Source organism: Sinocyclocheilus anshuiensis, unplaced genomic scaffold, assembly GCF_001515605.1.
Source record: "Sinocyclocheilus anshuiensis isolate Anshui unplaced genomic scaffold, SAMN03320099.WGS_v1.1 scaffold426, whole genome shotgun sequence".
Classification (NCBI taxonomy): Eukaryota; Metazoa; Chordata; class Actinopteri; order Cypriniformes; family Cyprinidae; genus Sinocyclocheilus; species Sinocyclocheilus anshuiensis.
In genome coordinates, this window is record NW_015542362.1 from 878,068 (window position 1) to 900,086 (window position 22,019).

At 36.3% G+C, this 22,019-nt stretch overlaps 4 protein-coding genes and 1 pseudogene across 5 annotated transcripts in view; 3 read left to right on the forward strand and 2 right to left on the reverse strand.

Moving 5' to 3' along the window:
- Positions 1–2,111, reverse strand: part of LOC107691928 (HAUS augmin-like complex subunit 3) — a 16,874-nt gene extending 14,763 nt beyond the window's left edge. The window contains exons 1-2 of the mRNA XM_016490776.1: positions 1,912–2,111; positions 1,101–1,247 (exon numbers count right to left, since the gene is read on the reverse strand). The gene's annotated coding sequence lies outside the window, so the exon portion shown is untranslated. The remainder of the gene's footprint in view (positions 1–1,100; positions 1,248–1,911) is intronic.
- A 278-nt stretch (positions 2,112–2,389) lies between these two features.
- Positions 2,390–6,939, forward strand: ptgr1.1 (prostaglandin reductase 1, tandem duplicate 1). Of its 2 annotated transcripts, XM_016490781.1 has the most exons (9): positions 2,390–2,476; positions 2,675–2,801; positions 2,880–2,925; positions 3,125–3,184; positions 3,620–3,787; positions 5,078–5,351; positions 5,472–5,577; positions 5,843–5,961; positions 6,105–6,939. In XM_016490781.1, the coding sequence occupies exons 2-9, from the start codon at positions 2,696–2,698 to the stop codon at positions 6,213–6,215; spliced, it is 990 nt and encodes a 329-aa protein (XP_016346267.1). In that variant the 5' UTR covers positions 2,390–2,476; positions 2,675–2,695; the 3' UTR covers positions 6,216–6,939. The 2 variants fall into 2 exon arrangements, with proteins under 2 accessions (XP_016346267.1, XP_016346266.1); XM_016490780.1 differs by having other exon boundaries at positions 2,675–2,925.
- Positions 6,940–9,177: 2,238 nt separating this feature from the next.
- On the forward strand, positions 9,178–10,718 carry LOC107691979 (prostaglandin reductase 1-like; annotated as a pseudogene).
- A 1,586-nt stretch (positions 10,719–12,304) lies between these two features.
- Positions 12,305–15,825, forward strand: txnb (thioredoxin b). The gene is made up of 5 exons (XM_016490782.1): positions 12,305–12,415; positions 13,801–13,905; positions 14,437–14,502; positions 15,337–15,402; positions 15,522–15,825. The coding sequence occupies exons 1-5, from the start codon at positions 12,392–12,394 to the stop codon at positions 15,582–15,584; spliced, it is 324 nt and encodes a 107-aa protein (XP_016346268.1). The 5' UTR covers positions 12,305–12,391; the 3' UTR covers positions 15,585–15,825.
- Positions 15,826–16,115: 290 nt separating this feature from the next.
- svep1 (sushi, von Willebrand factor type A, EGF and pentraxin domain containing 1) overlaps positions 16,116–22,019 on the reverse strand; it is a 72,875-nt gene continuing 66,971 nt past the window's right edge. Inside the window, exons 45-48 of the mRNA XM_016490853.1 lie at positions 20,988–21,083; positions 20,194–20,289; positions 17,060–17,153; positions 16,116–16,236 (exon numbers count right to left, since the gene is read on the reverse strand). Of these exons, the coding sequence (XP_016346339.1) occupies positions 16,206–16,236; positions 17,060–17,153; positions 20,194–20,289; positions 20,988–21,083 (317 nt within the window). The 3' untranslated portion in view covers positions 16,116–16,205. The remainder of the gene's footprint in view (positions 16,237–17,059; positions 17,154–20,193; positions 20,290–20,987; positions 21,084–22,019) is intronic.

Genomic DNA, 22,019 nt, shown 5'->3' on the forward strand with positions numbered 1-22,019 from the left:
ATTATATCGTTGATACATTTTTTAGCTATATCGCCCAGCCCTACACACTACCATTCAAGTTTGTCACATCCTTCAGAAACCACTCTAAATATAATCTTACAGACTGACCCATAACTGAACATACACACTCACATTCATTTAGCTACCTATCCAAATGAGGAATTCTGTTGTTTCTAAGGCTAATAATAAATAACTTTACATAAACATCGTTTTTATTTTTAGAATTTAAACATTTTTTACACTCAAAACCAAACATGTACTATTGAAATTGGGTATTTGTATGGTCTCACAACACCTGTAATGGCCTGTATAAGCTATATTCGAAGACCAAACAACTATAATTAGCTGTGGCTGAATTCAAAGTTGAACAATTTCAGGTAACGTTAAACAGATTATTATAGGTTACAAATAAACAGGTTGCTTTGCTCTGTTTGTTCATCTAAGTTTCATCAGTCAATTTAAAAAGCTAAGAAAAAGGTATACTTATTTTTACTTTTACTTGTGTATGTTCTTAGCTAGATACTTTCAGTTGGGTACAATTTTGACACAGTATAGCCAAGTAAACCCACATTCGTCTGCTACAGTTTGAAGTGATTGATTACAGATAAACAGCTATTACTTCGTTGTGGTTATTTAGCCTCATATGATCCGTGAAAGACAGCCAACAGGTTTGGAAAAAGCAGTCGTCACAAAACATCTGTGAACAACGTACTAACTATAGCAAAACACACGTAAATACTGAGATATTCAAAATATAATTGTTTTCAAAAAAGAAAAAATGGACTGTGTGAAACCGATCAGCAGTCAGAAGTTTCAAGACAGACTCAAGTCATGACCAATACCTCAAAGACAGCTAAAGTCAAAGTGGCCTTAACTTTACCGTCAGTACGACAGATGAACAACAATGTATTTTGAATTTCAAGAGCCGTTAAAAACGAGCTAACGTTAACGTAACGTTACTTGTTAAACGTTTACATTTAGCTATATTAGCTTGCTTTACTGGTTAGCCAAGTACAAACGACAATACATTTGCCACCATTGCTTTTTAAAAAACTGAATTTGACATATTTCACAAAGCAGTGTATCATAAATATCCCTACCTTGAAAAACAGAAGTTCAGAAGAACCTTTTGATGTATTGCAGTCTGTCTCGCTAGCCACTTCCGAAATGCCCGCGCTTGCTTCTTCTTCTTCTTGAAATTTTATTGGCGGTTGACAAACAACAAAATGGTGTATTTCCGCCACCAACTGGAATGGAGTGTGGATCAAAAATTGACTTCCTTCCCACATTTTTTTTTTTTCTTTTTCCTCTTATTTTTTATTTTTTTATTTTTTTTAATTCTCTCCCACAAATTAGTTATTTTAAGGAACTGAAAAATAAAACTATAGCATTCATTCCATGAATTATTTTGTAAAATATATCTCGGTATAAATTGCATTTTTATTTTTTCTAAATTTTGCATTAGCATCCTTCTTTCAGTCTCATATTTCTGACAGTACAATATAACATGTTCCACTGTTTCTTCTTGTCCACAAAATTCACACCTTCCCGTATCATGTTTACCCATTTTAAAAAGTGTACTATTTAATCTTGTGTGTCCAAATCTCATCCTCGATATTACTATCTCATCTCTCCTATGTCAACCGCCGTAGACTCCAAACACGACGAAGTCAATCAATGTTGCTTGTTGCGCATCAACCCACGAGAGTGTCTTCTTCTTCTAATAACGTTTTATGGCAGATGGCAAACCAACTTCTGGTGCATTTACCGCCACCAACTGGACTGGAGTGTGGAGCACTAATCTCCTAACGCTTTGTTCAGAGATTTGGTCAGTTTAATCGGGTTTATCGTCATACCAGGTTCTGCAAATTTCATCATTACTTTGTATTCCTCTATATTTTTCCTACTCACATGATCCTCCTTTCCACTATCCGTAAATGATCCTTGACTATTGTTTTTCTTTCTTTTCCGATTGACTACTTTCCACCATTCACTCCCTGCTGCACTCCCGCTACACGATTCGTCTTCCATTTCCGGATCACTACCAGAGCTACCGTCATTTCCTGCCATCAGTGCTCCAGTCACAGTCCAGTGTTGCCGCCCGCCTCTCACACCGGAACCCGCGAGAGTGTCTGTTTGCTGCAGTCGCAATGCGCCCGCGCTTGCTGTCGTCACGTGATTTAGGTGGTTCCTCGACAAATACATTATTTCAAAGGCCTCTTTTTTTACTTAGAAGATGAAATAATGTTATAATACATTTTAAAACGATATAAAATATATAGAAATTGACTTTAAGAAAAAAGGACATTAAGAAGCGTCTTCACTGAAGATGAATGACAAATCTGGTCGGCCAATCAGATAGATACAAAATGTCACCTGATTAAGATTGTAGGCGGGCCTAAAACAGTTCTCTACTGTGTGCGCAACAGAAAGTATAATAGAGAAACAGAGAGCTTTGTGTGTATAGCATTAACGGGTATGTATACTAGGATATTCGTGTTAAATTATTATGGATATTACATACTGTTGGACCGCTGCTTTTTTATTGCTGATGTGATTTGTGAGCAAATCAGCTGTTTCGTGGAATAGTCTGTGGTTTTGAAGGCTACACAACTTTATACTATTCGTGTGTTTACAAATATACGCAATATTATTTTTGTTTTTATTTTTACAGTTGCTTTCAACAAAAAGAGTCATGGTTCAAGCCAAAACCTGGGTTCTGAAGCAGCACTTTGAGGGCTTTCCTAAAGACACCGACTTTGAGCTGAAACTAGAGCAGCTCTCTAAGCCCAAAGATGGAGGTTTGCGATGCTCCGATTTCATATTTTTCCCATATTTGCTCTGTTGCATACCAAGTGGCATTTATTCTTGTTCTTCAGAGGTTCTTCTAGAGGCAGTGTTCCTTAGTGTGGACCCTTACATGCGGTGAGTGCAAAAGCTGTAATGTTAATTAACATGTGCACTAACATCTTCATTTAAGGTTCTTTTGACATAAAATAAAGTCACACTGATCCTGCATGTTTGAAAATTATTCCTTGTTTGGTTTGTTGTGAATTATTCGATGCATTACTACTTTCCCCTAAATATGCTATTCCTAGTTTTTATCTTATTTAATTTCTTCTAGACCATACAGCCGTGTCCGAATGCAAGCAGGAGATGTGATGATCGGAACTCAAGTTGCCAAGTAAGAGAAATAATAATCATTCTGTCCCATAACAGCTGCAACTGACTAACTTTAAACTGTTCAGGTTCTTTCCTCAACATTTTGAGAGAACCCATGACTTTCTGATAAGAGCAAAATGCGAAGTTTCCAACAATTTGGTCATCTGTGACGCATTAACAGTCAATGACCGTTATTGTGTAATAAACAGATCAGGAACTGGCAGAAGGTTCAAAGTAGTGAATGTTTATACTTTAAGATTGCAAATATTTTACAAGACCAGTTAAATAACATATGTTTGTGTTTAGACTATGCCCTTTTTAAATGAGACAATGCCTCTCCTCCAAATATATTATAGATTTGATTATTTATAAACCACTTTTCTGCTTGTATTGTTTACCTACTTAATATGATCAGATAATTTGTAAATCAAAGTATCTTCTTATATTTTGACTATAGAGTGATTCAAAGTAATAATCCTTCATTTCCTGTGGGCTGTCATGTGGTTGGTCAATGTGGTTGGAGAACACATAATGTGTCAGATGGGAGCGATATCACCAAAGTCTTGGATGCCTGGCCTCAGAGTGTCCCCCTCTCCCATGCCCTTGGAGCCATTGGCATGCCAGGGTAAAACTCACTACTTCTTTCATACCCACAATTGTTTCTTTTCCAGATGGCTTTAGAAGGTAGGTCAAACGCTTAATCGACTGTGATATAGTCATTTTCTGATATTTAATTTAAGCACATCAAAGATCATCACAGATGTTGTGAGTCGATATGGCTTGAGTTCGTGGGAAAAATAGGTGTGTATTGTAAGTCACTTATGGCTTTACGCAACAAACATTTGTTGCCCACATGTTCTCTGCTTTGTGAGATTTGTTTTGGATCGCTTTTAAACATCTCCTCAGAAGTGTTTTTGGCTGATAGCAAATGGATTGTGTTATTCTTAATGACTGTTCACAAAAGAAGGCATAGCTTAAACAGGAAGCATCCAACACCACAGAATTTTGTTTGTTTACTACTTTATTAATCCTGCAAGGGGAAATTGCAGTAGGGCATAGGCAGCACATCACAGACTTCACAAATATACATAACTGCACATATCAAAAAATTAATCACAAAAAGAAACATTAATACAAACACTTCCACATAATTGTAACAATTGTAACTCGCACCAATACATTTAGTCATTTACATTTAGTCATTTAGCTGGCGCTTTTATCCCAAGCGACTTATAAATGATAACAATACAACATGCCTCATAGTAAATTCAGCCACTTATAAAATCTGTAGGTAGTACAACACATTAAGAGTCCTTAATAAAAATCAAATTGCAAATACAAATGGCTTCTGGTACAAATGTAATACACCATGTAATAAACATTACTTACTTTTAACTTTAAACTTTATTTATTACTTTAAACTTAAGAAAACTTTCAGGCAGAAAAGAATAAGACACCGTAAATGCCCATTCACACCACGGATGATAACAATAACGATAATTACTGTATACAATTTTAATAATCATTCTAATCCTGTGAGAACTAGGAAGTCCACACCACAACTTTAATGATAACAACACGGATGAATAATTTATTGGAATCACTCTTAGACAATTTTTTCCCAGCTGATGAACCATAAAAACATTGACAGCCAGTCAGAACCCACCCAGTTTTGAGACACTTGAGCATTTAAAATGGCAAATTACATTACTGCAACCAGAATCTTATTGTGCAATGGTGTGGCTGCTAATATTATTATAGTTATCGTTCATGGTCTGAATGGGTGAAAAATTTCCCTTTTCAGCTTATTTACAAAATATACTTGGTCCTCTTTTATTTGAGGCACCACACATAAACATTATATGATAAAATGATACATCAGTATATAATAAATAACATTAACTGTGCTCCACAGGTTGACAGCACTCTATGGTTTGGAGGAGGTCTGTGCCATCAAACCAGGAGAAACCTTACTGGTGAATGCAGCCGCAGGGGCTGTTGGTTCTGTAGCGGGTCAAATTGCCAAACTAAAAGGTTGCAAGGTTGTGGGTTCAGCAGGAGGTGATGACAAGGTGGCATACTTAAAAGAGCTGGGCTTTGACCAGGCCTTCAACTACAAGACTGTCTCCTCACTAGAGGAAGCGCTGAAGAACGCTTCACCTGAAGGATATGACTGCTACTTTGAGAATGTAAGAATTTACTGGTACTAGTTGGTTAATAATTTATGAAACTAATGCTCAGTTAACAATACATTTAAAAAAAGACAACTTGACAATCTTAATTATTCAAAGATTTGGTTTGGTTTCCAGGTGGGCGGCCCTTTTTCGAGTGTTGCTATTACACAGATGAAGGCATTTGGCCGTATTGCTGTATGTGGAGGAATATCACTATATAACGACACCACTCCACAAACAGGTTTGGTTAACCTACATTTATATTTAGTCATTTAGCAGACGCTTTTATCCAAAGCAACTTGCAAAGTACCTCTCATGTGATTCTCGTTTTAACCAGTAGAGGGTGTTCTGAATGACCTTTACACCATAGAATCAATACCTTAGTATAAACAATACAAAAACTGTTTAGTCATCATTAATGAAACATAAAAGTAGACATGAAGAATTGGGCTGAAGTAGACGTTTGTCCATTTGCAGCAGTGATGATGTGTATTTGTCTTTTTTAGGTCCTTATCCACAGCTTCAGATGATTTTTAAGCAGTTGAAAATGGAAGGTTTCTTGGTAAGCAGGTGGGAACATAAAAATGAAGAGTCACTGAAGCGAATGTTGACCTGGATGCAAGAGGTACTTCAGAATGCTTGGTTTCCTTGAAAAATGCTAGTTTGGTTGTTACTATACAATGCTTTAACTAAATACAATTATACTTCATCTCATTAAGTATCATATATTGATAATGATGCTGATTCTCTTGATTTGATGGTTTACAGGGAAAGCTGAAGTGTAAAGAACATGTTACTGTTGGCTTTGAAAACATGCCTGCTGCATTCATGGGGATGCTGCGGGGAGAAAATATCGGAAAAGCCATTGTTAAAGTCTAATGGCAAGTGTTTCAGTGGTTTGTTCATGAAGCAACAGTCTTGCCCTTTTTGTTATAGATACTGCATTAATAATCATGTTTTCATGTTGTGTCCTTTATTTTGTTTTACAAATAATAAGTCTGTTTTTGTACATTGAGTGTCACATTTGCAACATTCTCTAGGACAGATATGCACAAAACAGGAATAAAATGATACTTTTTCTAATATTAGAAGCAGCAAGGAGATTTTGATCTCAAAAGATTAACGTGCATAGGCCTATTAAGTCTGTTGCTCAACATTATTCAGAATTTGTCAATTCTGTCATAAAAAAACTGAGCAGAATATGCTGAGTCATCATGAACTAGAAGAACTACATGAACAACAGCGACAGCATAAAAATCATTAACGGCCTTTAGACGCCCTTTAGTCAGAGTAAGTAAGACGGATACAGACAGGCAAATAATGACGCTTTGTAGAGGTTTCTAAAAAGACAAGTTTTCTAAGAAAGTTATTTTGATAAATAAATGCATGAGCTTAAAAATGAAAGTAAAAATAATTTGGTATTTTTACTACCTGCACTGGGTGTTTGGTGGTAATGTACATTGACACAACACAAATATCTGTCTGAACACTGACATCTTGTGGCTATTTATGAAGGAATCGTAGTTCATAGTGAATGTTCATGAAGAAGAGACGGTCATCTTATGTGTGGGGCGAAGAAAAGAATTACGTATTTTATCCATGACAAAATGTGTAGTAGTGTTTTTTGTTACATTGTGTTACACTGATTAAGAATATATTCAAATACATTTTAGAATAACACATTTCATTTTAGTGGTATATGTAATAATGATTTTGATTTGGGCCTCTAGGTAGGATCACGCTGCTTTGTTATACAGAATGACATGCAATCAATGTCCCAGGCCCGGTTCTACGGGGGTGCTAGATGGTGCTAAGCACCCTCAAACGAAATCAAAAACAATCTTAGTTAAAGCTGTATTAATGACATTTTATTGAATATTTGGTATACTATCCAGTGCGTTATGGTTTGCGCTCTGGAGATCGATTTCTAGGCCTATGTCAATGTGTTTTTGCAGCGTTGAGCAATGTAGCCAATCACGGTCATATCTGTTGATTTCTTTAATCAGAGGCGTTTAAGTTAGAATTCACTGAAATCGCCGGAGTTTTTGTTCTGGTATTGTGTTCAGCACGAATCATCTCATTATAACAATGTGTTGATCCGTTGTGCAGCGTAGAGAACTTTATTGATAATAACGTATCTTTGTGAGATCGCGATGAATTATGAACGGAGCGCTCTTTGCGCTATAGCAACTGATGCCAATATATATATATATATATATAGTTACAGCACCCTCACTAATTGAAGAAGCACCCTCAGTGATTTGGTTCTGGAGCCGGGCCTGAATGTCATGGTTATGAGGTCATTTCAAAGTCATCCTGACTGTGCATTAAAAATTCCTCTATTTCTAAATAGCAACAAATAAGAAAATCATTAAAATTTTCTCTGATATTGCTACAAATAAGAAAATAAAATCATTAAAAATGTATCTGATATTACTACAAATAACAACAAATAAGAAAATAAAATAAATTTTCATCCACAAACTAACAATGTCCAAGTTTACCACTCACAGCGTGTATTCACACCAGGAAAGTCTACTAGTTCACTTGCTTTTGTCCGGACCAAATACAATGTTGATTGTATTTTTTTTTTTTTTTTTTTTTTTTTTTTTTGTGTGTGGTTAACTTTCACACTGCCCTTTTTGCAAGTGAACCAGAAATTGTAAACAAAACCACTCGTGTGCTTAAGGTCATCCATTCATTGGTTCATCCATTCAACTGTACCAGAGTTCGTTTGGAAGCGGACCGAGACCACCTCTTCAGCTGGGTCTCGGTACAGTTGTTTGGTGTGATTGCTGTATTCTCGCCCTCCCAAAAGATCCGCAGCAACTTGAGTTCGATTCAATCGAACCAGACAAGACAGGTGTGAATACTTAAATTCATAATATTTGAATGTCTGTTGTATGAAATTCACAACAATCCTGAAAATTGTAACATTTAACATTAAGAATAAATCTGCACTGGATGTCAGATAAACCCTGCATACTGTACAGCTCCTGGGATTGAGGATCCTTAGCCCTGCACATTTTATGACCTGATTACATCCACAATGTGTGGTGCCAGGGTACCTGAAACCTCCTCTCCTAGAAGATTGTTTATAACATTAAGGACAAATGTTTTGTTATTAATATTTAATGCAGATAATACAATTTAAATATTGAAAGTCCAAGGTAAACAATATTAATTGTGCAGGTGAGACATACTGTACCTCACCCATAAATATCAGTACAGAGGTTATATGAATCTGCTACGTCATTTATGTCAATAAAGATGTTTTGTTATGCAAGTGTTCATTGTCATCACTACAATAAAAGCAAGCTCTGTTCTCTCTCAGAACAACTTCCAGTTTGAAGAGCTCTGCCTGTGCAGCTTCTGACATATAATCATGGTTAAGGCAAAGACGTGGATCCTATACATGTATATTGTAATGTATAATACTGTTACATTTTATTTACATTTTTATGCTGTAGATTCATTTTACTTAGCAGAACATTTACAGAAACAAAAAGCATGCTCAGTGGTGAAAAGGGAAATAAATCTTATCCAAGTAGTCATAGATTGTTAAATAATTTGAATATGGTATCAGAAAATGTCTAGGCAACTGAATCTGTTGCTCAAGCGGTTCAGCTACTCATCAATGTGGTTTAAGTTGCATCAACTGATGAAGACACTTCCACTTAAATGAGTGGAAAAACATCTTGAGCAAAAGAGAAACACAGTTTACACAGAATAATTTACATGTTTATGCAATTGCATTAGTAAGTTAAGTTGCATCTACGTGATGAAACAGGTCTGTTCTTAACCAAAAACATTTCATATCACTAAATAAATATCTTAACTCATGTCTGGCAGGGTAGTGAAGAGCAAGGACCCAGCATTTCCTGACGGATGAACGTGGTTGCTAATTGTGGATGGAGGACACACACTAACAAAAGCGAAGGGTCCAGCCGGGCCCATCTTGGCCCGGATAGTATCCGAATGGCCCAGTGATATTTCAATGTCCCTGGCTCTTGGTTCCTTGGGGATGCCTGGGTAATGTAATCACGAGTTCACGACTGCTATAAATGATGGCAGTGGCAATTCTTTTTTTTTCTGTTATGTTTTCTAAATCCCGTCTCTTTTATCCTCTAGTTTAACTGCTCTGTATGGTCTGGAAGAGGTGTGTAAGATACAGCCCGGTGAGACGATTCTGGTGAGCGCAGCAGCAGGTGCTGTAGGTGCGATGGTGGGGCAAATCTGCAAGATCAAAGGCTGCAAGGTTGTGGGTTCAGCAGGAGGTGATGACAAGGTGGCATACCTAAAAGAGCTGGGCTTTGACCAGGCCTTCAACTACAAGACTGTCTCCTCACTAGAGGAAGCGCTGAAGAACGCTTCACCTGAAGGATACGACTGCTACTTTGAGAATGTAATTGACTTTATATGTGTATTTTTGTCTAAAATACAGTCTGGTACTTGTTAACAAATCTTTTACTTCATGTTCTTTAGGTGGGAGGTCCCTTCTTTACCGAAGCACTCAAAAACATGAAGCCAGGAGGTCGCTGTTTGCGGTGCAATAGCCAATTACAATGACACAACACCACAGATGTGTACGTCTCATTTCTACTGAGCCCCTTCAAGGGAAAAAAGTCACATTTTAATATTAGAAGATATTGGAGAAAAAACAAATATTTTAAATTGTTACACTTTACAACCACTAGAGGACAGTATAGGATATGCAAAATCTAAGCAATCTAACATTAAGCTATTGAATCTGTTCTGTCTCACAGGTCCTTATCCTCGCCACGAAATAATTACACGGCAACTGAAGATAGAAGGCTTTATGGTGAGATCTTGGCAACACAAAGATGCAGAATCTATCAAGAGAATGCTTAAATGGATGAAAGAGGTAAGCTGCTTTAGAAATGAATCATTCGGAACATAATCGTTACACCTATCGTTACACCCTTCATTAGATAATTGCCATTACACAGCATATAACAACACCAGCCTGTGAATGAGAAAGAGAACTGGTTTGTAGACACATTGAATTGTTTTCCTGCAGGGCAAACTGAAGGCGAAGGAAGTGGTCACAGTTGGCTTTGAGAACATGCCAGCTGCCTTCATAAGGATGCTGAAGGGCGATGGACTTGGGAAGGCTATTGTTAAAGTCTGAAGCATGCTTAGAAATCCATCTGTTGTGTTTTTACATAAAATACAATAGCCTATGACACATTTGGGTAACTTGAATATGTGTAGACAGAAAAACCTAGTGTAGTCTGTTTGTGTCTAAAGGTCCAGGGAACCAAATGAATCCCATACTTGTCCACCAAGTTTTTTTTTTTTTTTCAAATTTCACTATTTTAACTGTCTTTCACTTCAATATGTTTACAAATAAAACCACATAAGCCTCATATTTATGTTGTATATGGTCATACCTTCCCATATCTTCCTTGTCTGATTAATAATGTTCATTATTTCTGTTATTTTTTTAGTAATTTTTTGTCATTCTTCAGGGTTCTAGAATTAAAAAAATGTAAAAAGCAAAACGATATTTTTGCTGCGCCACAAACAATTCTAAAGAAACGCATAGAATCTACTTAAATGGCCGACGAAGAAGAAGAGATGATTCAGAACATGTCAGCTGTTGTCACCACTCCAACATGCAGATATGTCTTCACAGGATTCAGTTAGTTCTAATGAAACTGTGTAACCAGACAAGTTTCACAACACATTTACATGTTCTCGTTGTTGAGGCTAAACCTCTAAATGTACTTTAGAAACTTGTTTGAAATATTTCATGATTCCAAGTGTCTCTGTACTTGAAGGTTGTGAAATAGACACAAAATCGCAGTAAAACATGTTTGTTAATGAGCAGACAGTTAGATTAGTGTCTAGCACAAAATAATGTAAACCGAATGCTTAACACAGAAAAGTAAAGTAGCCTACATTAACATTTGAGTAAAAAAATAAGTTGATGATTGCATTTTACAGCCACTAGAGGACAGGGTTAAACAACTGGACATGAATTCAAGAGAACATTTTATTAGGGACTGTGTCTATACATTAGTTATTAATTACAGACGTGTGCTTTCAAGATAAAGGTATTAAAATAGGTTGTCTTAAGGACTGGCTTGTTCAACAATGAATATACAAAAGCAGAAGATCTGAGGGTTTGAGTCACAGTGATTCTGTATAGTAGAAAGTGTGACTAAAATATATATATATTTTTTTTGGTTAAATAGGTTGAAACATTTGCTGTTGTAATTGTTTTTGTATCTCCTTGTATTACCTTAGCTATTTGTCTATCAGGTAAGATTAGTGATTAGTGTTAGTTTTCAGAACATGTCAGCATGCGTTCTTCTGTGATAATACAGTTTGTATGTCTAAAAACCTGTAAAAGCTGTCAAAAAAGACATTGAATGTTCTTTGTTTACTATTTGATGCACTATACATGTGCAAGAATGTGTGTGCATAGTAGGCTATACAAACAGTTTTTATAGCCTACTAGTTTTTTTTTTATTGCAAGTATAACCTCTTAACATTCAACAATTAATGTAACACTGGATGACATTATGAATACAGAAATTATATAGGAAGACAAAGAAGAAAAAATAATAAAAAATTAATAAGAATAGCCTACTACAGTTTAGTAATCCACCACTACTCTCGGTGACGTCACGTCGCGTACAGTAAATCTGTAAATCCGGAATCTGTCAAGTCATTCTGACTTGCTCATAGCAAAACCAGGATTAGTGATGGTCTTTCAAGATAAATGAGCATGCTTCACTCCTTATAGAGGTTACATCTAAATATGTATGCATCAAGCTGCGCAAAACGTTCGTATATGGCTTTTACTGAGCTTTAGCTGCTGATTATATATATTTGTGTTGTGTAGTGGTAGGCGGGGTTACAGAACCGCATAATTCCATGATTGGTCCGTTGTCTTCATTGAAGGCGGGGCTACTTGACAGTGTTCACGCTATGATGCGGGCTGCTACTCTGACTGTCAATGAAGCAGGAGCTTTCAGAAGACGTACACAGTAGACCAGTAGAAGACAGACATCAAAATCATCAAAATGATTATCATAATTGAGGATAAGGTATGTATATAATACCAATATTTGAGCTGCTACCTTGACTTTGACTGTAACTCTTTATAGGTAATGTACGTTAATTATGTTTGACTTCTGATGTCTATGAAAAAAAAAATTATTCGAATAGGTTAATAACTTTAATAAAAATACGTTTTATATAGATAAAAATAAGCTATAACCGCATGTAGTTTTTTTTTAACGAAACGCTGCTTGCGGAACAAATGTGGGCGGAAACGTTTACACACAAGAACGTGTATTGGTTTCTAGTGTTCTACAGAACCTCAAAGCAGAGTACAGTAATGAAAAGTACAAAACGAGAAGTACATTTTTTCTCAGTTACTTTTTAAACAGGACATAAAACGTACGATTTAATAAGTGGCTGTTAGTTAGAAAGTGTTTGCTTGTGTAAACATCTGTGCAGTTGTGATGGGAGATCCGACTCAAATCGGTTCTTTCGAAAAGTTCATTTCACAAACTGATTCAGTGGTTCTTTATTTTGTCACGTAATTACGTCCCGGCGCAGTCTCTGATATAAAGTCTGAAGCAGAAATCCATCTGTTGTCATGTTACTCTAATGTTACAATAAAGCCACGTGGAGGGTGCTTTTGTAATTGATTGTGTTTATTTCAGCTATACTTCACCTTATAAATATATAATTAAATCTAAATATAATTTACATTATATAATAAAAATCAATTACTTTGGCTGATTTTCTAAACGTTTGAATCATTGTAAGTCAGTCAAGCCAAGTTGTGAGTCAGTGACACTCTGCTCAGATCGATTCAATCCGTTGCATTGAACTAATCTTCCAGACCTGTTTGTCAATAGGTTAATTAAAAATCAGATTCGATCCATCGGTAGTAGTAGGCTATTCAAACGAGCTGCTTTTTCTCTCATATGGAGTGTTCTTCTGAAGTGTTTTGGTTTTAGACATGCAAAATCCGAGGATCAAACATTAATATAGGCCTACATGCAGTTCAAACAGGATCTACATTTAAATTGATTTATGATGCTACTTACAAAGTCATAAAGGAATTTAAACAAATGCAATAAAATACACATACGTGTACATATTTTTTTTTGTACCATCACCATTAAAATGTATCAGATATTAATTTACAATAAAGTAGTAGGCCTACGTGTTTGTTTTGCATCAGTGTAATTTCACTAAAAAGGATATGTATTTCAGTATCTCAAATAGAAAAGCAAAAGCTGTGTCACCCCTTTCTAGTCATAGGCCATGGCTCTTTTGTAAATATTTGAATGTCTTGGTCACTCTGATTAAACCATAGCATTATGACTCATCATCACCCATTTCAGTGAACCTCAGTAGGAAGGAATGTGTCATGTCAGTTTGGAAACTGAATCTACTTTTCCTCCTCTCTCTGCAGTCTGCCTTCGACAATGCTCTGAAAAATGCTGGGAACAAGCTGGTGGTGGTGGACTTCACAGCCACATGGTGTGGGCCCTGCCAGAACATTGCTCCAGTCTTTAAAGTGAGCATTCATGCACTGCTGAATATGTCACCGCATCCGAGATTCAGAGTGACATCTGGAGCTGTCATGTCTTCTATAGAGGCCTCCGGAATCACCGGGAGTGGCTCTGTTGTTGTGCTGTGTTGTCGGGGCAATCGACAGGGAAGCTTCCTTAAGAATTAAAGCATGAATCATTCACAGAATGCAAATGAAAGGCAGTCCTGCTAAAGAAAGAAGAGAGGAATAAAAGACAAAAGACTGCTGATTCATTCCTTATACATACATTAGACAATACATAGGCTACACTGAGATTTTGGGGTGGTTGACAACTAACCACCAACCTCAGCCATATGTAGCCTACATGTTTTGTGGTTGTTCACTTTTACCTTTACTCAGTGCACACATACATTTTTACCTGGTTTAGACAACAAAAGCAAGCATATGCAAATTTCACAGATGAAACGGAAGGAATGAAATATTAAGTTCAAAGGAAGTGCTTTGATTGCGAGCTTTGTGGTTTGCTTTTTACAACCGCCTTTTTTCCCTCCACAGACGCTGTCTGAAAAACAAGAGAACGGAAATGTCGTGTTTCTAAAGGTGGATGTGGATGATGCACAGGTTAGTCACCTGGTGTCTTTTTCTCTGATGAATACACTTGAAAGCCTACAGACTTCTGAGCCAAATGAACAAAACACCCTTTTCACATAGATTCACCATCTGGGTTTTACTGTGTTACTTTCATTTGAATACTGGCCTCGCTATCCGCCTAACCTTTTGTAAGCGACCCAAACACATTAGAACATCCCAGCACACCCGGTTGCTGTTCTCCTGATCGGCTTGCTGATACTGTGTTATTTGATTCACGGGATAGCGCTCCGAAAGGATATTGGCTGTCATTCAGTTTTATCAGAGGTAGATCGAGACAGTGACAAAATGGGACAATTCTGGTTGCCCATGTTGTTATGGTTACAAACACTAGCTATTATTACAATGCTGTGTTGCAAAGCAGATGGGGGACGGGACGGGATGTGTGTATATTCGAAAGTTGAATTCTTGATACATGTTTGCGATTTGTTGAAATGTCATGCTTTTTGCCTGACATTTAAATCGCAAGATAAGGATGGCAAATGTGAGCCGAGCATTTGAAGGTTCTGATAACAGTGCGCATATCCAGCGGACATTTTTGTGACTGATTTCAGGAATGGCGGCAAGCATAATTTTAAGATGAAATGAATATGAAACACATTATTTTTTTCTAAACATATCATGGATTTTTTTTTTTATTTCGACAGCCTTCGAGTCCTGCTGTGGACATAATTTCATCCCTCTTTTACAAAAGTGTTCAGACTGGCTAAGCAAAATGAAAAGACACTATTAAAGATGCTTATCATTACACAGTAGACTGAATAAACTTATTCAGACCTGATCTCCACTCCCTCTTTCTCTGTCTAGGATGTGGCCACTTTCTGTGACATCAAATGTATGCCAACATTCCATTTCTACAAGAATGGAAAGAAGGTAAAGCATCATCATCTCTGGAGGTTTTCTGTTCCATTTCTGTGATCTTTTTTTAACCTGTTCGTTCCTCCTTGTTGTGCTGTAACTGATTCAGCTTTTTTTTCTTTTTTTTTTCTCAGATTGATGAATTTTCTGGATCAAATCACGCTAAACTGGAGGAGATTATCAATAAGCATAAATGAAGAAAAACACAAACCAACCACTGTAATAACTAATATACGCAGAAAAAAACAATTCTCAACCTCTAACTCATTCTAATTTTGGCTGCTTCATTTATATCCTGTTTTATTTTAGTGTATATACAGAAACAGAAGTAAGACTTTTGTTAAAGGTTTTGGCCCTCTATAATGGCTATCTCTAATGTATTTTATGTTGGCTTTGTATGAAATTAAAATATTAAAGGTAATGAAAAGTTGACTTTTACAACGTTCTCGTATTGTGCTGGTTGTATCAAATTGTTCACGTCAAATGTTTATTAGTCATATGAGACAAGCAAGTAGAACAATCTGAAAGTTTAATTGAGAATTCTTCATAATTAACTGTGGGAATGAGAATTACAGTTGGTTTTCATATAGTTGTGTTTTCTGTTTTAATAAAAACATGAAAAGAATAGTTTATATACATGTACATTGGACAATCACATCAACATTTTTACACATCGTACAAGTTCATGTATATAGCAGCAGCATATATTTAATACTGTTTCATTTCTACATGAAAAAAATACATGTTGTATACAAATCTCTGACATTATGCCATCTTGTTCCAACACATTCAGACTTGAACTCTTGTAGCGTGGCACATTAAAAATGAAAGTATCCAGATCTTCTTTTTCTGAAAGACAATTATTAATAATCAAAGATCAGCTGAAGACCGTTAAAATTCTTTTGGACCCATATATTGCCACCATAATCACTAAATAATTTTCAAACATTTATGATAGCACTTGCTTGAGGCAATGGTGCATTTGCTTGTACAGTTCACACAGACCATGAAAAAGTATTTAAGCTCATTTGAATCTTAAATCGACCAAGTGCCCAGTAAATCTAAATGTGAATCACTCTAACCTGCAACGAAGGCTGCAGCATCTAATTAGCTGAGGGATGCGGGTATCAAGCCGACTAGCTGGAAACACTAATAGCAAAAACTGTCAGATCAATAGTACTTAACTGAGAGACTGTATTTGCTCAATAAAATCTTGACATTGGTACTGAATCAGTGAAATAAAGATGGGAAAGAATCTAATTACTTAAAAGAATGAATCACAATAGAACTGGCAGCAGTATCCATTTCCTATCCCTCTGCTCACTCAATGATTGGATTGAGACCAACTGCAGTGCTCTGGGAAATGTAGGTTTACTGTGAGAGATATAATGAAACTAGGTGTGTCTGAGGCACAAATTCACCTACTGGTACACACAGCAGAGTTCAGAGAAGGCTGGTTCTTATCTGTATTTACTTATGGTTTCCTTACTCGTCTTTCACAATCGCCTGGAATCTCCCAGCTGAGTGATTTAGTGTTCCTTGTAATATGCTGGGAAAGTGTTGAGGACTGTGGTACATCAAATGTTTCCAAATCTTCTATGTAATGTGCATGTATCCAAATGCGTATGTTAATATGAATACGTCACATATACCTAGTTTGTGTGTGGCTTACCTAGAGCAGTCATATCCTCCCCATCCTTGACTGCAGTGACACCTGTTAGGTCGGATACACCGGCCTCCATTCAAACAGGGCATGGAACACACCGCTAAGAACACACATAAAAAATACTCTCATTAGCCAATAATCCAGTGCATTAATTCTACAATAAAATCAATTGATTTAATATTAATTTTTAAAAAAGGATCAATAATAGGATATATGAATGAAATAAAGTGCAATCAATTGGATGTAGGACAGTGCTCATTCAGTAAATGCACAGCTAAACAGATTTTGAATCTGGATCTAAATGTGGCGACCGTTTTAGCACATCTAATCACTTCTGGAAGCTGGTTCCATCTGCAGCCGACACTATAGCTAAAAGCTGACTCACTTTTTTTGTGTGGACCCTTTGTGTTTCTGACTTCTGTTAGGATTATATTCAGTGAGCATATCTCCAATGTATTGAGGTCCTAGGCCACTGAGTGATTTATAAACAAGTAATAATACTTGTAGCAACACATTCTTCAGTGCATTTTGTTGCTTTATATAATTAACTTGTATAACTTGTCTGTCTTTGTAGGTTTATCTTGGTGTATCTTTCTTATCGTTTGCTTTAATGTATCTGAGCAACTCAGAAAATAGGTTTGTTTGTCTTGGTGCTGGAGTTTTAAAGGTCCCATATTGTCAAAACTGAAATTTCCTGGCTTTTTTCATGATAACTGAGGTCTAGGTGCTATGTAACTACCATATAAGTTTCAAAACAGTCAGTCCACAGTAAAATTCACACAGCCTGCATAAAGTAGCTGTGATTTTTCAAGAACCATTGTGACTTCCGTAAAACGTTGACGTCAGAACTACACAGTCACCGCCTTCAGTCACCACCCCGAGCACCGCCCACCGTCCCACTCTCCGTACTTATACCACAAACATATATTCTTAAGGACATCAAAACCTAAAATAAAACTCCAGAAAGGTGTCAAATATGGGACCTTTAAAGAAAAAGGAGAGGAACTACATTCTTTCTTTTATTAACACATACATTCACATAGTCTGTTTTGGAGCACAATCAGATGGGTTCTTAAAAGGGAACATTTAACCCCCTGTAATTTCAGAGGAATCAAGCATTTCTAGAATTCCTCTTTGCCCTAGAGACCTTTGTCCTGACATATGAATCAACACCGGTCGAGACAAAACACAAAGAGTCTGACCACAACAGCAGAATGAAAACCAGTGAGTAATCGGTAAAAATCTATAGAACAAACACTGCAAGTGACATACAGTAAATACTGTACTTGAGTATGCAAAACCAAATCAGGTTTGCTTTAATGTATTTGAGCAACTCAACAAGTAGGTTTGTTTGTCTTGGTGCTGGAGATTTAAAGACCATTCAATGCATGCAGTTACAGTCCTGCTGGTGGTGTTCTCAATAAATCTTTTCATTAAGAAATGTAAAAATAAGAAGTGTGTGGTATTGTAAATGTGTTCTTGGTCTTTATAAGTCATACATTCTGCAGATATTCATGGTATTGTGAAAGCAAATGCATGAATACACATCAATATGTCAAAGAAAACCTGTTGTTTCAGCAACAGTTCAGGTTAAACTAGACAAAAACAACATGTTAGACTTAAATGGTGACATAAAATCTGTTTAAATATATAAAACATTAAACTTAATTTAAATTCAGGTTAATAATAAGTATGAAAAATGTATATATTTTATTGAAATATAGTAAATTTGTTATAATACAAATATTATAATGTTATAATATATTTGCTATAATACAAACTGTATGTTTTTAGATGCTGGTCATCATTTCTCTGAATTTTTTAATAAGGTGTTTTCACCTATTACATGTTTTGCATTTCACTTATATTTAATTTTTATATTCTATGTAGGCTGCCAATTATTATGAGTTCATAAAACTAAATGTAGTATAATTAGAAAAATGCTGTTTAAAATAACTGAAGGTAAATTATGGTGTAAACATTATTTATGTCATAACTTATGTCAACTGCCCCTATGTGTTTTCAATAATTGTGTTTTGTTTTATTGCTTGGGCTCCTGGGATCTACTGCATATCACTATTAGAGTCTGTTGTCACAGGTGTTGCCTGGCAACAACGTGAGTATGACATAGGATGACCCCGGGAGAATGAGCCCCGGCCCCCATCCCACCATGAGGTCCTTCTGTCTGTAATCACTCTAATCACTGCACTCCACCCTACTTTTAAACTCTTAAGTTTAATTTGTTTAGCATGATGTCTTTAGTTAATGGTGAGATATTTCCCTAAATAGCAGCTTTTATAGTTGAACTAAGACTTATATCTTCAAGATCACAGATAGCTTGAGGGAATGACAGATGTTCTCTAGACTTCATAAATTGGCTATAATTAAATGCTGTGAGGTTATCACTAATTGTGTTTCATTCGTTTCAACTTGTCAGGACTCAATAAAGCAGGTGATGTTCCTACTTCCTCAAAGTTGTAGATTTGTTATTTAATTACTCATACAAGACCGACAACATTAGAGGCTGCTCTGACTAGTTAAAGGGATAGTTCACCCAAAAATGAAAAACTGTCATTAATTACTCAGCCTCATGTCGTTCCAAACCCCGTAAGACCTTCGTTCATCTTCAGAACACAAATTAAGGTATTTTTGATTAAATTCAAGAGCTTTCTGACCCTCCATAGACAGCAACGCAACTGTAATATTCCCAGGCCCAAAAAAGCAGTAAGGACATCGATTAAATAGTCCATGTGACATCAGTGGTTCAACCATCATTTTACAAAGCTACTTTTTGTGCACTAAGAAAGCAACAACTTTATTCAACAATTCTTCTCCCCCGAGTTACCGTCTTCTGCCATCTTCTGCCAGAGTACCACGACATGCATGTGCATTCCTCTGCTCGTAAACAAGACTCAGTGCATGTGTGTTCTACGTCAGCAGCATCACACACATGAACAAAGATGTTCTGAAGATGAACGAAGGTCTTATGGGTTTGGAACGACATGAGGGTGAGTAATTAATGACAGAATTTTCATTCTGAGTGAACTGTCCCTTTAACTATTCTGCTACTAATCAACATTTATGTAATACATTTTTTCGACGACAATCACAAGTCATTATACACAAACACACACTCTTACCATTATGGCAGCGTGTGCCAGTCCATCCTGTTGGACATTCACACTGGTATGGAGCTACACAGCGTCCTCCATTGAGACATGGTAGGATGCAGATCGCTGCAGTAAAAAGCACAGGCAGTATGAAACTGTGTGACTGTGAGAATAATCTGAGTTAAATCAGCTTTTTAAAACTTTAGTATGAGACAAAACGTTGTTTAAACCACTTGGTCTCTTTACTACATTAGCTACATTAAAGTGATTATTACGTTTTGAATATGGATATTTTTCTTACAAAAACGCATCGATTCGCTACAGAAGGCCTTTGTTCACCCCCCGGAGCCGTGTGAGACACTTTTTTATGGATGGGCGCTTTTTATTTAACTTCTTTTGGACTGATGCACTGCAACACCTGCTGAGTGCCATAAAACAGCTTGAAAGATCAAAGACAATTTTTAATATAACTCCGACTGGATTCGTCTGAAAGAAGAAAGTAATATACACCTAGGATGACTTGAGGGGGAGTAATTTATGGACTAATTTTCACTTTTGGGTGAACTAACCCTTTAAATACATTCACACCACACCCAGCAGTTTTGGCTTCCTGAGGAAGAAAAAGTGAAGCCAAAGAGAGAAATGCAGCTTTGTGTGTGAGGTGACTGTTAATAAGCAATGCTTTTTAAGAAACCGTTGTGATGCATGCTGTTATTGACCCATGAAATGTTACCTAAAGTAATGGACTGCTGTCATATGGAAATATTAATAATCTGTTTGTGAGTGCTGCTGCTGTTATCGTGCATGATTGTGTGTGTACTTACGCTCCTCGCAAAATCGGCCCATCCATCCCTCTGGACAGGAGCAAGTGTTTGGTCTTTGGCACACACCTCCGTTCTGACATTGGAGCCAACAGACAGCTGTACAAACACACAAAACACGATTGATACAGCGATGAAACTGACACAATCACAAAAAAGTAGCAGTGCAATCACTCTCCTAACAGAATTCCAAAATACCACACAAAACATGCAGCAGAAGATGAACCAGATGTTAGATGTTAAGACCAGTGTGAAACTCCACTGATCAGAATTAGTTTCTACAAGCAGCAGCCAGACCAAACAAGCCAACGACTCCAAGGCTGAAAGAAGGGCTTACCATGTAAAGTACAATGTTAAAACATCACCATGCCAAAAATTAAAGCAAAATATCATGCCTTGTTGAAAAGAGTGACATTCACACCAAAGCCCATCTCTATAATCTCTGTGGGACAATGCTGTTGTTCAGGGACTATTATAAAACAATTTCTGGTCATGGATTGATCAATATAACATTCTATCTATGCTAAAATATGCAATAAATAACATCTTTGACATTAAGTAACTGTTAGCTACATACTGCTGCATAGCACATAACATTTACTTGTTAGGGCCTATAGAGCACTATAACTTAATGACATCAATAAAATTATTGTTAAATTATTTAAAATAATAATACAATTATATTTTATAAGGAGATTGAGGCAGTATTATAATGGAAGGCAAAGTCTTATTTCTTATCCTACCTTTCAAATTTTTGGGGTCCGTAAGATTTTATTCATGCATTTATTTACCAAACGTGACAGTTAAGACTTACATTGATATAAAATTTATTTTTCAAACAAATTCAGTTCTTTTAACTTTCTATTCATCAAAGAATCCTGAAAAAATTGCATCACTGTTTCCACAAAAAAATATTAATCAGCACAACCATTTCTAATACCGATAATAAGAAATGTTTCTTAAGCACCGAACTGAAATCTAAAGAATGATTTCTGAAGAAACATGTGATAATGATATTAATCAGCACAACCATTT